This window comes from Centruroides vittatus, unplaced genomic scaffold, assembly GCF_030686945.1.
Source record: "Centruroides vittatus isolate TY-2023 unplaced genomic scaffold, ASM3068694v2 contig_488, whole genome shotgun sequence".
NCBI lineage: Eukaryota > Metazoa > Arthropoda > Arachnida > Scorpiones > Buthidae > Centruroides > Centruroides vittatus.
The window spans coordinates 350,874-370,506 of record NW_027122276.1 but is presented as its reverse complement, the minus strand read 5'-3'; the positions used below and the strand labels follow the sequence as shown (position 1 = coordinate 370,506).

At 29.6% G+C, this 19,633-nt stretch overlaps 1 protein-coding gene across 2 annotated transcripts in view; it reads right to left on the bottom strand.

The window, feature by feature from the left end:
• The window catches only part of SCaMC (Short Calcium-binding Mitochondrial Carrier), a 102,061-nt gene that overhangs the window by 27,845 nt on the left and 54,583 nt on the right, over positions 1–19,633 (bottom strand). For both annotated transcript variants that reach the window (XR_010881171.1, XM_067273770.1), the window contains exon 5: positions 1,692–1,850. Coding sequence is in view for 1 of the 2 variants with exons in the window: in XM_067273770.1 (XP_067129871.1) it covers positions 1,692–1,850 (159 nt within the window). In the remaining variant the exon portion in view is untranslated. The remainder of the gene's footprint in view (positions 1–1,691; positions 1,851–19,633) is intronic.

Here is a 19,633-nt window from a genome sequence, read left to right as displayed (position 1 = left end):
AACGAGGAAAGACATGTGGCTGCGAACCTCAAGGGTGAGAAATTGGCGAGCTCTACAGAACAGGGCCAAAAGGAACAGATCGAGAAGAGAATCCGATCACTGGAAGAAACCGTCATTGTACGAGAGAAACCGGAAACTGGAAGAAACCGTCATTGTACGAGCATACGAGCATTATAGATCGAGACAAGGATCTGTGTCCAACAACAGCCAAGGAATTGGGTACCCATCTATCCTATAATCCTTCTTACTTCCTTTTTTTCTTCTATCCCTTCCTATTAGTTTAAGTCCGATTAAAATTCGCGCGCATTAGTTAAGTAGGATTGTCGGGCAGCATTTGTAACAGGACTGTACTCGCAGATTTACGGTTACGACACGAACACCGAGGAACAGCGGGAATCCATAAAGAATTTGTACTATTTATTCCAATGCAAAATTAAAATTATTTTAATTGATCAACACGTGTACGTGTCTTTCTTTCGGGTCATACTTCTAACAACCTGTATATAACTAAAATTACTAAAAATCCCTCTAGCTCAATGTTATTTAAAAATCTGTTAAACTTTAAAAATCATTCTTCAATGCAGTGTTTCTCAAAATGGATCCACAAACCCTGAAGTATTTCGGAAGGATGTAAGAAGCTCTGCAAGATGAAAATGTGTAATGGCAGAAAAAATTTATTGAGTGTCTTAAATGTGTACATATCACATTCATCATTAACCATTCAATCACTGATAGTAACCAGACAATCCATTGATGCTTCACTCCAGAAGCATTTTAATATTTCATTAGTAGATAAAAAAAATCTGGCAAATGTTGCATGTAACTTTCCTGGTTTTGCTGAGAAAAGTTATGCAACATGTTTCTGGATTATTTTGTGTTTAAGAAACACTAAAACATTAGCACAAAGTTAAAATTGTGTGTGGTGCCATCTGTTATAAAAGTTATTTATTAATAACATCTCATTAATTATTATAAAATTCTGAGAGTAGAGATAAGTTTTTAAAAACTTGTAGAAGCCAGTAAAGAGTAAAAGTTTCATTATATCCAGCCCCACTTAAGATATGACATGATCTCCTTAACCATTAATGACCAAAATTTTATAGTATCAATGTCCCTTATATACAAGTTACCATACCAAATTTCATTTCTTAATTTTTACCCCAATCTGAGAAGTTAAATGAAATAGATGCCAACACACACAAACACAGAATTTTTAACTTTTTACATTTTTGGGCTCAGGGGGTCTCAAAATGTCAAGATTTGCTAAAGCCCTGGAGGATCAAATTTGACACAATTGCAATACTTTTCCATGTTATATAAATTTAGCTGAAAAATAAATGTTTTAGATTAAGATACCAGAAATGCTAATTCAGCTTTAGTGGAGATGAGATACAAAGAACTTCCACCAGTATCCCTACTTCAGTTTTTTAGGGTATCATGCATTAAACTAGATTGAAAATCACTACTTTAATAGATAAAATAAATTTTAACTATTAATTCATTACAAAAAAAAATTAGTTACTTATATTAATGGAAAAAAAATAATGATTCAATAAATCCTTTAACCTCATTGATTATAAATTTATCTTGCATTAAATGTATTAAGTTATGTACTGTACATATTACTAAAGTTTGTACATGCTGTCATTTGCAATTTTGAAAAGACAAAAATAATAAATGATAAATCTTACCTGAAGAAATACCTTTAACCTATCTAATGGTGCTGTTCCAGTACGAGATACAGCTCCTGCTACACCTCCAGCCACTAGATGACGCCACCACATTCCAGTTTGCATTTCAGTTTCTGTAAAATCGTCAGGAACAAGTGTATCTTCACCTATATCGACAAACTGAAATTGATATCAATTAGAAACATGGACTTAGAACTTTCACTGGTTAGTAAAACTTTAGATAAAAATTAAGAGGGTCAAAAAATTATCTGTCCCTATAGCATTAAGATTAATCATTATTTATAATCTTTGTAATGTGTTAAAGTATTAAAATGAAAACTGGAAATTTCTGAAGCTTAAAGTATACAAAATATTGAGATAATTTCAGGATTGTTAGATTTAAAAAAAAAAAAATTACTGTTGTCATATGTCAAATGTATGCACATATCCTGTTAATTTTGATTAATTCAAAATATAACAATAAGTTAATAACATGCTTGCTTGTCATGGATAATTGTGTTGAAACATATGCTAATAACCAGAAATTACATTTAGTTTATCAATTAGAGCATAAAATTATTTAATCATATCTGTCTTTTTATAAATATTTGAAGTTGATAATTACTCAACAGTACTTATCTCAAGTGAAATTCTAAATGTTTAAATGTGAATATAATTAAATAAACAGAATTATAAATAAAAAAAAAATTCAGAATTAATTTCAAAATAATAATATATTATATAATAAATATAATGCTGCTACATCAAAAAGTAATAAAATAAAACATCACATCATCAAATATACAAATCTTTATTGCAACTTGGATTATTCAACTTTTAAAAATTATGATAAAATTATCATAATTATTATTTTAATTTTGCATACAATTAACATGATATAACATACATTAAAATTTTTAATCACAAGTAATCAGTAAAAGTAAAAGTAAACAAACACGATTTTCTGATATTTGTTCTTAATTTTTTTGCAAATTGCAGAAAAACTATATTTTTTTAATCCTTTCATTAGTTTTAATATAGAAGAAAAGAAAAAAAACACACACACATATATATTTCATTTTCTATGTTTGTTTGTTTGTTTAGTTAGTTATGGCAACGCAACACTTTTGGGCGATCTGCCTATGGGGATTCCTTCTGGAAGATCTTTCATTAAGGCTGCCACACACATTCAGGAAAATCCTTTGAGGAATAACTGTGAAGGCCTGGCCTTGAGGAAATTCAGAATTTCCTGTCACCCACACACAAGAAGAAAAATCTCTCAGTCAGTCGACCATGGCATCTAATGACGACATACTGGCTGTTCTTGGATGTTTATTGGCAACAGATTGTATTAAAACTTATGGAAAAAAACATGTGCGTAGAAGTCTGTGTAATGAGTAATAGTAGTGGTTTGGGTAGCACTGATCACAAAATTAATTTTTCATATGAATAATTTTTTAATGGCATTATTTCAGATCAAAATTAATTTTTAAAGAAAAATCTTGGGATATAGATTCTGTTAAGAAGCATCAATTACCAGCAAAAGATCATGGCAAGTCGATTTTACTACCAAAAACATTCATGGGTTAAATTTTATAGACAAAAAACCATTGGATATAACTGGCTGATCAAACATAGTAATTTACAAAACTTATTAAATTATTTCTCAACCTATAAAGAATTATTTTTATTTAAAGGTGGATATATAGAGGGAAAAAAATTCGTTTTAAAAACTGGAACTACAGTTATTTAGACACCGAACTTCTTGGGTGTCCAAGATCAGATAATATTAAAAAGATTGTTATTACCACAGATATTTTAAAAACCATTGTTCTTTTTGCAACATTCTATCTTACAAACAATTCTTAATTGAACAAAAAATAGATATTTTCAAAATCAATACATTGTATAGATATTTAATAAATAAGTAACAAATATAATTTAAATAATTATTATATTAAACTATTTCCCTATTTTACTTTGTCATATTGTCAAAATATTATTTTCAAATTGTTGTGTTTTAATTTATTCCAATATTAGAACAAAAAAAAAAAAAAAAAAAAAAAAAAAAATGAATTGAGAAGTTTTCTAAATATTAAAATTAAAATTATTTATAATTTTAATTTACTTGAGAAATTTTTGATTGAAAATAATTTTAACTTTTAACTTTTATTATTTATAACCTGAAAAATTAATTTTTCAGGTTATGAATAATAAAAGTTAAAAAGGTTATAGAAAATAATTCTTCCAAACATTCACGAGACATTGTTCTCATTACTCAGCGACCTCACAACTAAACAACACAACAGCACACACATTACAGTTGGCCTGCACAGTCCAAAACTGTGCAGGAAAATCATAGTTTTTTTGTTTCCACTCTGGCGGCCTTGTATGGGCCGCCAGAGTAGAAACAAAAAACCTGTGGGGGAAAACTATACAGTTTTCCTCCACACACTAACAGGAGGCCTCAACACTCAAGGCCAGGCCTGCACAGTTATTCCTCAAAGGATTTCCTGAACGTGTGTGGTGGCCTTTACAGACATGGAGAAAACCCAGAAAACTCCACAAGACCAGCTGTCTGAGCGAGGTGTGAACCCATGACCAAACTCCCAATGTTCAGGATATGAAGACCGCTGGACTCATTCATTTTCAACTTACTAATGTAGAATACTGTACAAAGTTATTTTAATCAGATTTTGAGTTTAAAAAAAAACCTAAAATTATTAAAACTGCAACTAAATGAGGGAAATAATATATACAGATAAATTTGTTTTTCTGGACAAATTACATTTAATGGCAACTTAAACTCAAAAAGCATGTGCAAATAGCAAATCTTAAATTCATATTAACACATATATTTTTATATAAAAGATCTAATGTTCTAGTACTTTTGAACAAACTGTTCATGCTACAAGAACAGTTTAAATTTGCAAGTATGAGAATGTTTGATTGTCTTTTGTATATATGCTTGCCAAAAATCATTACAAAATATTTGTCTATTCCTTCCTATCAAAATCATAGTAATAAACTGATATTACATATGTAAGTTATTTGTTATAATTGCAGATAACAAAAGTAATTTTTAATATTATAAACATATTACGATTCTAAAAATTTTAAATTTAAGCCACAGTTTAAACAAACTTTACACTCTTTATATATAAAGTATATTTTCCATTGTTTTATACAGTTTAAATTTTAAGAAAAATTACAGATATTCTAAACTATGTTGACTTGTTCTTAAAATATAGAAATAATAAAAATTTCAGAAAATAAATCTTTTAGCATTTATTCAAATATCAAAATAAAAATCAGTGTTATACTTTTGTTGAATTATCATAATTTAAAAATCGATTTTATCCACAAAATCAAGTATTAAATCTTTAAAACTGTAAAATAATTCATAAAGTAATAAAAATATTTTACGAGAGATTAAATAAATTTAAAAATCATTACGCATTCAAAATATTATATTAAAGCGATCGTTTTAAAAACAATGCAATCTATAAATCTAAATATACATTATTTTTCTAAAACCTTTTAACCTAAATTATAATCCGATATAAATTAACAATAATAAATAAATCGATTCATACGGGATCAATTTTCGAACAATGCAAAGCAGCAACAATACTTTTCATCTTACAAGTTCACCAAACAAGTACCTCCGAAGAATTCCGAAACACTACCTACAGAATAAAGCGACTTTTCAACACGTGCTATGAAAAGTCTGTTTACCGCCAATAAATTTTTAAAAATTCTGAACAGTAGCGTTACCCTACGATTAATTTAATTTTATTCGATGATTTTAAATAAAAATCGGAATGTTAGATATTACGATATATAATCTCTTAGAAATGTTGTTTTTAAATTTCCAACTATTTATCGAGTTTTCCAAATACAGAAAACAAACACTTGAAATTACGCGCGCGTGACTTTGCGCGTGATGTCACGAGAATCGATCGTGACGTCACGCCACATCACATATGATGATGACTGTTACTAAAAGCAGAATTATAAGACACGAGGAATATTTCTTAAAATCTTTTTATCGTTTAATGAATACAGCGTAACGGCCGGATGACCTACAAATCAACAATTCGAATCCGATAAGGGAACACATGACCGAACGAACCTTATCCTTGTGATATTTTTGGCCATAAAAGTATCTTAAACTTTTTTTTATTTCTAAATATTTACCTTACATTCTCGGAAAAACGACCGATTGCATTAAATAAACTAGAGTTATTAAATAAGGAAACAAAACACTTTCGTTGTTTAATTAATAAACCAGACGTTTCAACATTTCTTCGAGAGTTAAAACAATTGATAGAAATGTCAAGTTTCCGATTAGTTTTACTAATTTACATTTCTTACGTCATACAGGTGTTTTAAATATATTTAACAATAGAAATTACGTAAAGCGACTTTCCAATACTAGTACTACTTGCTGTTTCGTTCACGGTTTGAAATTTAATTTATTCGATAACAAACAAATATTAATTAGATAATTTTTTATTGTATTTTTAGATACGCAAATAATTTTTACGTTTTCTGAATATAACTTTTAGCAAAGAAATAGAACTGAATAATAATCGTTTTGACACTACTTGAAAGTATTACTCCAGGGCAATCTTGATATATTTTTGATCCAAATCATCATATGACACAGAATAAGGACAGCGCTGCTTCCCTATACATGCAGAGCTACTTCTAAACGTAAGTTAAATTTAATTAACTCGAAGAATTAATATTTAATAATGCAAATATCTAAAATTATAATTTTTCAAATTTAATGATTATAGCTTCGATTACTTTGCATTTATACTTTGTTTATTCTAAATCTAATCCTTTATTTTTACTTACACTAACAATATTTGAAGTTAATATTTTATAATCTAATTAAAAGATTTATATAAAACTGCTTATTTGACTTCTTATAGAAAGATTATAAATATAAAAAGTTTAATGCAGTATTGAGGTTGTTTCTATTAATGATATCAGCAGTGGAAAAATTTACTGTATATGAAAGCACATTTTCCTATTTATCAGCAAAAAATATTAACAATCAGAATAAACAGTACAATCTTATTTATTATTGTAAAAAATTTTATTATTAGAAAAAACGTCACACTAAAATTTTGGATAAGCAATTTTATTAATAAATCAATTATACCTTATTAAAATACTTCCTCTAATACATGTATTATATATACAACATATATTTGTTTTATTATATAATAAAACAAATACCTGGAAAGGTTCTTCTTTATATATATAAAAGAGAACCTTTCCAGGGGCATCTGCAAAAAAATTTTCCAGGGGATAAATAATTACACCAATAAAAACTTATTAAATTTTCTGGGGTTTTTTCACAAACAGATTATAGAATACAGTCATGGATGCGAGGTTACATATCTCAAACACTTTTAATATTATTATTTGTGAAATTTTTACTCGATTCCAATGGAGGGCAAGTGCCCCATTTTTTCCATCTGGATGCCCTTGGTCCCTTCATTTAACAGAAAAATTTCTGACAAAAACATTTTTATTTGAAAATAGAGCACATTAAAAGGTTTGGTCAGTGAATCAATAAGGTAATGAGCATAAATCACTCAATGCACATTATAATATTTTAATACATTCTATACATTGTAAGTTTGTTATTAATATTTGTTTTCATGGACTTTTGTCAATAGTGGACAACTATTCCATTACATGTAATGTGATAGTTTTATTTTTATCTTTTTGATAATCATCTTATATATATATAATGTATAAATGTGGATATTGTTGCTTGTTTCAATATCTAAGTGACAAAAAATAATATTTCATATAAATTGTTTTTCTATACTTTCATTTCTTCTAAATCTGTGGTTGTCAACTTTCTGACCTCACAGACCACTAAACTCAATTTTGAATTCCACAGACCACTATCATGAATTTTTTAAACAATACAAACACCTATAGAATAATGAGCATAAAAGTTCCATTTCACTTTATTTTACTTTATTAATATTAAATTCACTTGTTTAATTATAAGAAATTAGTGTGAAGTTTGTTGCAGCTGGTTTGAAATAAGTTTATGGATTCTTGGCTCTTTTCCACGAAGGACAACAATTGCACTCTTAACATTATTTATTGATAATAGTCATTTTGTGTTTGGCTTTATATTTGAATAAAAAAATACCCCAATGAGGGAGAAAAAGCAACCAAGCATTTTACATTTCTTTTGTAATACTTCATGTATCATTGAGTTGATCAATGTTCAAATTCCTCCACAGACAACCAACATTTTCTCACAAACCACTGGTTGTTGACCGCTGTTCTAAATAACCTCGTTTACTTTCAATTCAAAATGATTTTGATACCTATTTGTTAAAGTATAATAATGCTAAGTATTTTTTATCAACAGACCAAATGTTTGGAATGACCAAAATTTAGTACGTTAGCTGCTCTATTTTCTCACACGTAATTACCTCGAGATTAAACTAACTATTAAAGTTAATGATTACACAAGGAACTTACTGAACTTATCCAATTACATTGTTGTTTAATAAGTTCCCATCATGGCCAAATATTTGATTTTTAGACCAAATGCTAAAATTAAAAATATTTTCTACAATATAATGAATAATTTTATTACCAAAAAAAGCAGTGAATATTAATAAAATCATATTTATATTTAAAAATAAAATGTTTAATTTAAAAATTAGCATTTAAACAGTTTTAGTAGCTATTTTGTCATTTTCTGTTTTAACCAATAACACAAAATAAGTTGTTTAACTATCTTTATACTGTTCTAGTATTCATATTTAATAAATATATGTAATAACTTTGGGTGTACTATAGATTACTCCCTATGGAATTTCAGGACTTTGATTATATATTTGAACTCAGGGGACCGAGACGAGTTCAACGGTACCCTATTTTTGGACCGGAGACAAAAATAAAAAAGTTATCACACTTTTTAAGTTACCATACTTTTTTAATGCTCTCATGCAGACGGCACTGTAATTGCTAGTATTGCCATCTTGCGGTAAAGTCTGAAAACCTTGACGTCTGACTACGGTCATCTCCCGGAGCGTTAAACATGCGATATGAAAGCAGAGAGAGCGATGCGACTTCCGATCATCGCGCGATCACCATTTCAGTTAATGTTACTTATGGCAGTGAACATGGCAGCCTGACTGACCTTTCGTATGGGAGCCACCACACGCCGCCATGTGCTAAACTAGTGATCGATTCACGGTAGTTCTTGAACAAAGTAAAAAAAAGGAGAAAACGTCTACTAAAGGCAATTTTAACGGCAAGCACGCGACTCCCGATTGCGATAGCGAGGCCGACTTAGTGGAGAGCGATGCGACTCCCTATCATCGCATGATCGCCGGAAAAAAGTATGATAACTTTTTTATTTTTCGTCTCCGGTCCAAAAGTAGAGTATCGTTGAACTCGTCTTGGTCCCGAGTTCAGATATATACCCAAACACACGAAATTCCATAGGGAGTAATCTATAGTATACCCATAACTTTAAAATATAACATGAAATTGAGATTGTCAAATTTGGAAGTGTCATGTTTTTGATCATCAAATTTTAGGTGTCCTTCAATTACAATCATTTTATTGTTAAATAAGAAGACTGAAACACTCATTACAGAGTAAAATGGCATCAAGTATAAAACAATATTTATTTAGATTTTAAATAAATAAGGATATCAAATCATAGATATAAAAGTTAAGCAGTTTGTTGAGTACTCATGTAACACTTTAGTATGGTACAAAACACAATTTAACTTGTGCCTATTATGTATCCGTACCATAAGGTACTAGTACCTTATTATTATTAAGGTACCATATTTTAAAAGTAATTTTTTGGTTTAACATATAAGTTACTAATTTAGACTTAATACTTCAAATTTCAGAATTTAATAATTTTTTTATAATTGAATATATATAATAAACTTTTTGAACTAATTATAAGGTTGGTTTTTATTTTTCTTTTAAATTTTTGCATTAATAGCATAATAAAGGAATCCAGCTATTAATTTGATATTTGAAATAATCATATCTCAAATTCTTTATCAGTTTTATAATTTTCAAAATTTTTCATTTCATATAATTAAATTCATAATTTCATATCATTTTTACACATTTTTTTAAAAATGTATAAATTTGAAATACACTTTGGATACTTTGATAGCTATAAAAAGTAATAAGTTGAAAATTGAGCTATTTTTAAATGATTAAATATGTAAAAACCAATTTATTAATTTATACGAGAATGTGTTTCAAACAGAATTTAATTGTTATGCATAAGGTGGTTCCAAATAATATAGAATATCAAAACTAAAAATTTAAGTAATAAAGTTATTTTTAATATAAAATAAATACACTATAGGCTAAGTTTATTGTATATATACTTATATATATTTTAAGTTGCAAATTTTGCTTTCAATAAAGTTCAAATTAAATTTAATGTTAAATTATATAAATAATTATCACATGCAAGAAAAAGTAAGTAATACAGTTTTACTTAACCTTTTTGAAATTTTCTTTATAAAAGGTTTTCTTACTAAATATGATTCTACCAATCACATTTTAAACGTTTGATATCAGTCATTATTACTACATTATTACAGAGAATATATTTCATAATATTTATTTCATACTCTAATCATCTATAAACTGATATTGTTGTTATGAAAGCAAGCTGGAAACTGTAATATCTGGCTGATAAAAAATTTGAATGAAAAAGTCACTGCTAAAATACATAAGCTAAATTTTTATTTTTCTTTCAAAAGGAATACATTTTCAGATAATACAAACACATTATATCTAAAAACAGAATTTTTGATGAACCTAAACTAGTTCTAAAACTGAAATTTAATTAACTCTGAATATTTACTTACCTGTTTAAAAGATTATTTTTAAACATGTCTCCTTCATTTAATATTTTCTGTTGTTTCTTATAAAATAGTTAATTGGCATTTTATTTAACTTTTCGTCATGTTTTTATTTACATTATAAGTTTACTACTTTTGTTTTAAAAATTTAACACCAACTTATATAATAAAGACAGTGTAGATTCATTTATACAATAGAACCTCTATTATCCGGACTAATTGGGGATGAAGGTAGTCCGGATAATCAAAAATAATAATAATTGACAGTGCATATAGTATGAATAATTTTTATTTGTCTAGATTTACATATAGCTTCAATATTAAATTATTTTTTATTAAGAAATTCAATTAATGATTTTTGTTTACCAGTAAAGTTAGCTGTTCTTTTCGAAGCTGCTAAGTTGCAAATACTTTTAACACACATAAGTTGTCCTGAGTTAAATTCTTCTTAGCTCTCAAACCACTTCACGGCGACATCTAAGCACTGAAAAGCTTCAGAATGTGTAGGACCAATATCTCTTACTTCGCAAATCTCTTCGTCTTCTCGAACTTGTTCATCTGAGGCAGATATTTCTTTAATTATTTCCTCACCATTCAAAATTTGGAATCCAGGATTGTTTGCATTGCAATTTAACCACTCGGTTACATCTTCTTCGTCACATTCAGCACACATTGAAATTTGTGCTATTGCTTCCGCAATGTCTCCTATACCACTTTCTACTGTTACTGAAATTTACTAATGGTCTTTTCAAAATTTTGTTCCATGCATTCCATCACGTACAGTACATACATAAACAGTGTCACAATTTCCCAAGTGCAAATCAGCAAATTCATACAATTTTTGTTTATTTTGAACAATCCAGATAATCGAGGTTCTACTTTACACGTGTTTATTAATCACAGATCCATGATCATGTAATAAATTACAGAATTAATTATACAACAGAGATTAAAACATTATAGTCACATTTCATAACAGAAAAGTCTACTTAGGCTCATTTGTTTTATATAATACCCTAAGTAGACTCTTTTTTGTTATGAAATGTGATTGTAATGTTTTATTCTTTATAGTTCTGATATTGCAATGATCCAAAAATATACAATGATTAACAAGCAATTATTTATTGTGACATCATCACAATGCCAAGATGCAATTTTTAATCATATTTTCAATTTATTTAATTTAAAATATATGCTCTCCACATCAAGTTAGTAGGGTCTTGCCCTTGTACATCATACTTTTCCTGTTAGTAGGGTTTCTGGATGAAAATTCCTTTCTGTCTGTTCTTGGGAATTATTTTTGATTTTTCTGTTCCCAAATGCTGAGAAAACTTGGTCAGGAAAGTGAGAAAATTGGCTCCTAGAACCCAGTAATACCCACAATGGGAAATAAATACACTACTCACAACATATCTTTTAGACATTTTTCCTATTTATTACTATGTAAAGTTATGTGTGTTACAACATTACGTCACCAGAAATACATATACAACAAAGGAATCAGATAAAATGTGATCAGCTAATTTTAGCTCTTGTAAATCAAGCACATTTGATCATGGAGAACAGAAAACAGTTTGTATTTACAGAGAAATATTGTAGTCAAATCCTGCATTGTGAAAATAAATCTCTCTCTCTCTCTGTAAACACACTGTGGAAACGGTTTATCATGGAGAACAGAAACAAAGTGATGGCTGATACTACCAACCACATGCAATCAGTTTGTTTGCAGCTGATGATTGCGATGTACAGTAAACCTCGTTATTTTGAAACTCAAGGGACCAAAAAAACATAGCTTCAAGTTATCTGGATTTGAATTAGCTGAACTTCTTTGAATCAGTTTTTTGTAATTTTTGAATAAAATTATGACATTATCTTATATAATTTTACCTGTTCATTTACAAATATGTTAATATTACAAGTTATTACTTAGTTTTTTGAAATAGCTTAAATTACTGTCAGTTGGTGTTTACTTAACAAAAACATAATCAAATTATATTCAAAGCAAGACTTGAAAATAATGTATGAAAGAAGCTGAATTACTGCAAATTTTGTCTAGAGGACCAATGGCTAGTTTTATGAAGAATCTACCATCACAGCATTTCTGTTTATTAACATTTATTGTTATTATTGTTATAGCCATTCTTACAGATGATCAACGAAAATTAAATATAAAAGATTATTTCAGGAATTATTGAGAATTCTTGGGAAATACAATTTCCAGTTTTCAATTCCTGAAGGTTCCAAAATGCTGGAAATTTGTAAACTTTACCTGTTAGCAATTGAGTCATGCCTGTCATCTATCTAATTCCATTTGGAGAAAAATTTTGAATTGAAATAACATGACTTCCGGTTTGCACTGGACGTTTGTATATAATTAATCGGCCTCCTCCTCTATAATCTTTCCACATCTGGTCTTGGCTTTCATCTAACTAACTTCATTCTTGAGATTAAGGAAGGAAGGACAGACAGTCTGACGATAGTGGAAATTTATAGGTCTACAATTTTTTCAAATTGCAGTCCAATAAAGAAGCGCTTTAAGACGACAGATTTATAAACATTTGTTATGATATGAAAATGTGAGTAGTAGTAGTAGTAGTAGTAGTAGTAGTAGTTTTGCAGTAAATTATTGAGTAAATTTTGTTTTTTTTTTTTTTTTTTTTTGGTATATGATATTTTTATATTGAAATTAAATTTATGTATGTTACACAATTTAACAAAATTAAACTTAAAACAATTAAAGTATTTAGTTTATTAAAAAGATTTATAACATTTTTCGATATTGACTCCATATATTGAAATACCAATACCTAGATCACTGTAAATATAGAAATCACATAAATTCTTCTCTTGATTAAATGCTTTTCAAGATGTCTTCATCACATCATCAGATCAGTTTTTTCAAATACCGCAATGAAATCAGAATGCAAAATGTTGTTTAAATCAAATTGGTTCCTTTTGAGTACCGCAATGGTATTTAAAATTTGAAAAATGTACCTAGTTCAGTTGCAGATGATAGACAAGTCACTTAAGTACTACATGCATGTTAGATAGTACTGTACATACGAGAATCAACAAGGCAATCCATTCTTATTTAGTCATCATTTGTTTCCCCACTGGTCTGTTTTTCCATCAGTTATCCAGTCCTGGCATCTGTTATCCCAGTCATCTAGGTCCCCGGGTTTTTCCTTCTTCTGCTCCAGTGGATTTATGCAGCTGACCATCTTCAGCAAGATTTACTCCAGAATTACAGTTCTCTTTGTCTGGAATATTATCCTAATCCAAAGTGCAAAGTATATACTATTCTTCACCTTCTGAGAAATGTTTGTATGCTGTCCAATGACTGAAGTGACTTAAAGTTTGGACTTGAACTAAAGCTCCATGCTTGGGACAAGAGATGTGAATTTGTGGTTAAATGTATACTGTTTGTACAAGCTGTTGTGCCTTCTAATAAATGGTTAAGTGTAATAAATCATGTAGAATGATTTTTCCCAACAAATCTCATCATTTCTTAATAATCCAGCCTGTTACCCAAGACTTGCATACAAGACCGTTCCATCTATAAAACCAAGGTGACAAATCTCACATATAAATAGTTACACATTGATCTAGATCTTGGTATTATAAAAACATTATTGATGAAAATATGTATATGGTAACTATTTTATTGAAAAAGGAATGTCTATTTTGATATGAAAATGCATGAGTATAAAACTACATAAAGACCATGACTGGTTAATAAAAACTATTTTATCAAATACACTCAAACCTGTTTTTGTGCGGTCTTTTTTTGTGCGATTTTTTTTATACGTGCAATGTGTTTTGTGCAGTATACCAATTTGATTGAAATTCATATACCACACAAAACAAATCGCACAAATAAAAAATTGCACAAAAATAGACCGCACAAAAACAGGTTTGAGTGTATTTAAAATTTTAATCAGATTGATATTTTAAACAAATTTTTTATAATGTTTATTTTATACACTATGAAATCTTTTTAATTACTGCCTCTTTTAACTGGATTTCTTCAAAACAGATACTCTCTAAATAAAAACAAATGTAGCATGTGCAATTGATTGCTGAGTTTAAATTCTTTAAAATGTCCTCTGATTGAACATTGTATAGTTGACATACCTAAAGGTCACCTATCCATATTGGATTTCATACAAAGTTTTCCAGGGTGTACGGTACATAGGGTATCATTGACCTGTAAATGATGGCTATATTATTTCTGTTGGCATTAAAAATCTACAATTTTTCCAAATGTTTAAGAATGGTAGGTTTCCTTGAGTAATGTCTGGTTTATGAGGGTCTGTAACTCTGAAGTGTCTGCATGGACAGTTAATGCCATTATGTGTTGCACCTTTGCAATGTGCAATGTTCCTAGGTGTTGTTGTAGTGGCCTTGTCATCCCCCAATGTATCTAAGATGAGTCACTTTCAAATTATTTAATCTATAATCCTGTATCAAAAAATGACATAGAAATTAAGAAAAAAAAATGCAAGTGTTTTTGGTTTTTGTAAGTTAATTTCTTTAATTGTCCAAGCCTTCATGTAAGTTAATTTTATTACATAAAAAATTCACAAATATATATATTCAATTTTTACAAAGCAAATTCTTAAAAATATCAAATCAACAATGTGTTTTATAATGAAATCATAAAATTTTATTATAATTTATTATTTAAATGTCAGCACAAATTTTAATGCAAGTTAATATTGCTGGTAATATGATGGCATTCAAAAACATTTTAGCATAGATAAGTTTTTTCCAAGTCCAAAATATTATTTTATTCTAACATTATAGAAGAAACAGCTTTGTTTTGAAAATATTTAATGTTTTTGAACCATTAACATAATTATTGTATTTAAAATTTAATTATAAAAAATTAATCATTCACTTTCTTGTTTGGTCTATTTTTAATAAGTACTCATATTCCACAGTCTGAGAAAACTTAATACTTTACTAAACTTCTTACATTGATTCGGTATATAATCACTCAAATGATGTTTGTTTCAGTACTTCTTAGTTAGAAATTTTTGTTATCCTAAATATAATAGTCTTACCTCTTATTGAAATAGAAAATTGATGTTATCATAAAAAAGTCTGGGTAGATATTTTCATTTTTTTAAATATTATTCAAATATTCTCTTACTCTTTTTATTTAATATCCTTTAAGAAAATATACATAATGTTTAATCTTCTTATCATCATCAAACAAGGCATTTTATAAAATGTTTGTTTCAGAAACCTCAATTTTGCTTTCTTAGTTGAAGAACAGAAGATATGTTCTGTAAAATTATATCCAAAAATTTAATTATTCTTTTTTCATTCAATTTTCATACAGATCTACAACTTTTGCATTATATTATTTTTCTGTTTAGTTATCATAATTGATTTAGTATGTTTTAATCTTTTTTTTTTCATAATAATAGACTTGAGAAATACTATAACTTTAACAGATGGACATGTTTCAATAAGGAATTAAATATTAATATATAAATAAATGATCTTATAACATAATTGAGATGGGTTGATGATGATGATAATAATAACTCTCCCGTGGTCACCACCTGATCGTGGTGGGAGAGTCCAGTAATTTTACTGAACCATAAAGCAATGCAGGCTGGAGCACAAGCTCCTGGTAAGGACACCCATGCCAGTAAGGTCTATGGGGAGAAATGAAGCTATGAGTGACCACATCCACATTTTGTGGAGATATTTATCACAGTAGTAACCAGATCTAATTATGTTACCGGCTCGGACATCGCCTGGGTTAACAGGGTCCACGTTTGTGGGTTAAGCAGAGGCTCACGTTCGAAAAATAGGCCACAGTCTTCTTTGGTTACCAGTGGCAAAAGCAGCACAGGCCCAAGCATGGCTACTGCAATGCACTCAACAGATGTGAGGAACCAACCTAGCCTTGGTGTTTCTGTGGCAATGCATCCACAGACCACAAAGGCTGGAAAACCATGCCAACAGATGAAATGGACAATAGAAATGAATGAGTTTATCATCCGTACTTACTACACCATCACAAAACTCGAAACAAACATGACAGCATACAGACAACAACTACACTACAGATTCACACAACAATATCCTCAACCTCACTGTGACCAAATAAAGAGTTGTTGATCAAAAAAGAACAATTATACACAACAACCTTATTCCACAAACAACACTTGAACTTATCAAACAACAGGTTGCTGATCAAATACATCAACAGACAAACATTTAAAATTAATGAAAATCACGTAACCTGTCAGGATAATCCAGCAACAAGCATTGATAATAACACACATACAACAACTACCACTAATGATACTACAGACCTTTCCTCATCCATCACTGATAACATTGACATAGATTTAGTTAATACGCTCTCACTTATATTTTAGGAAACACTCACTAAATATACAGGTACAATCCCACACAACGACCACGAATACCAAAAATCAACACGTCAAAGGAAGTAGGAAAAACAGTAAATTATGTAAACACTCACTTAATACCACACTACATTCATTCAATTTCTACACTCGCAGACATTCATACATTAGTTTATGCTGGGGCAGTCACAGTAGTGACACACCATGGACTGAAAATACAATCACAGACAGATACACACAAAACACAGTTCTATCACAAGCCTGCCTGGCAGAGAAGAATAGAAACACAAATAAATGACATTAGACAGCAATTAGGCAGGCTGACACAATACACTAAAAATAACATAATACCCAAATTAAAGAAACAGCTCAAAAACATTTTCAAGAAAATCAAAACACGCACAAAACACGAACATCACAACTAGGGATTGCAATTGCTGGATCCCTCATCCAGCAATACAGTTGGATCCAGTGCTGCGGATCCGCAAATACTCAATTAACTTTCTAAATAATTGCGCAAAAGTCTATGTTGTCGCATTGCCGCTTTGCTAACTACTAGACTGCTACTAATTACTTACTCACTACTTTACTAACACTAATAATTAAATTACTTATAAATAAACTATATCTTAATCAATCCAGCAAAATTTAATAAAATAATAACGTATTCAATCACTTTTAACGATCTTACTCAGTTACAAAAAAATACAACATTAACTATAGAACAGAAAATGTGTTTCGAATAAATATAAAAAGAATAGTGCTTAATTACATCCCATTTTTTTTAAACAAGATACATAGATGTACTGCCAGGTCTGATAATTTTCGTATTGTATACCGACGTAATCCCACTGTTTTCAAACTTTTAAGAAACGATAAAAAGAAAGAGAATCGAAATTCAACAACGGGTATATATTCGGTGCCTTTACACAACCAATGTTTCAATTCCAAGCTTGTTTATGTGGGTGCAACGATGTGCAGTTTAAAACAGAGGCTCAAGAGCACAAATATACAATCAGTAAGAATCTTGACTACACTGCGCTGGCATCACATGCAAGACAGAAGAATGTTAACGTCCAATGGGATCAAGCGGCAATTATAAAAACAACGACGAATAGGCAAACGGTCAAACATCTTGAGAGATTGGAAATCTGCAAGGCGCACATGCCAACTGGTTGTATAAACCATAGAGATGCGGACTCATTGTCTAGCATGTGGAGATCCTTTTACATTAATTAATGTTATTAACGGACAATGCTGGTTTTGTTGTTATATCTTATATACAGTAATATCCCAAACTTACGTGATAGGTGGGACCGAGCGATAACCGCGTAAGTCGAATTCATGTAAGTCGGGGTATAACTTCGCATATAAATACATACAAATTATTTTTAATTGGGGCCGGAGACTAAAGAAAACAATAATTTAGAAAAAAATGTTTAATAAAATCTTAGATAATACATATGTATAACAAATTATATTATTAAAATCGTAAATCGAAGTTATTTTGTTATAGGAGGCTTCCTAAAATCTCACAAATTCGTCTGACGGCTCAAAGATTTTTTTCTCCCGCAAAATTTCCTCGTAGCATGCTAATAATTTTTTTATTTCTCGTTTTGTAGAAGAAATGCACTCTTCATTGGAATCTATATTTTCTAAAATTTGTAACCTCTTTTTTTAATTAAACTGAGGCCTTCTGTCAAGTTTCCAACCGTCATTCGATCATCTGATTGAACTGGGTCTAAAGGATTAAGTTTTGCCAATTCACATATTTTCATTTTTGTATCTAAGTCTTTGGAATGTAAAGTTAACATTATTAAAGATAAAGTTTTTCTTTTCTTGTTTGATGCAGAAGAATCAGTTCTACTTTGTTTGGATGACATAGTAGAGTCAAGTCTCCATAGACATAACAAACACAGAAATAAATAAGACAAAATAAGTTGTAGCTATGTGTCGATTCCGTGCGACACGTCCGAACATGTAAGCTGAACAATAGTTTGGGGAGGAGTGAGTAATCAAGGGTTGCGTGGTGCTCAAACAAAAAGACGAATTGTCGAGATTTGAAAATCGTGTAACTCCAAGTAGCGTAAGTCGAGGTACCTCTGAGTTATTGAATCCATGGAAGAGGATGAGTTCTACAAGTATTTAGGATTCCAACAAGCCAAACTAACAGAACATGCACAAATAAAGCAAAGATTAATTAAATGCCAAAGTAGGTTAAATGCTATTCTTAGAACAGAGTTAAATGCAAAACACACAGTTAAAGCAATAAACACATATGTCACCCCAGTATTCACATATTCTCTTGGAGTTATACATTGGACTCACACAGATCTTGAGCAACTCCAAAAGAAAACAACAACAACACTCACTAAGCATAAACATCATCATCCTAAATCTGCCATAGAAAGACTAACCCTTCCACGTAAAGATGGTGGACGTGGCCTGATTGACATAGTTAACCTTCGCTACAAACAAATACGGACACAGTTTTTCTACAAAAAACAAGAAACATCACAGTTACATAAAGCAGTAACTCTAGCAAACTCAAATAACACACCATTAAATTTACACTCAAAATATATGGATATGACAACATCTAAAAAGCATAAACACCATTAAGCAATCGTGGGCTCAAAAGGCACTACATGGCAGGCATCCTTACGAT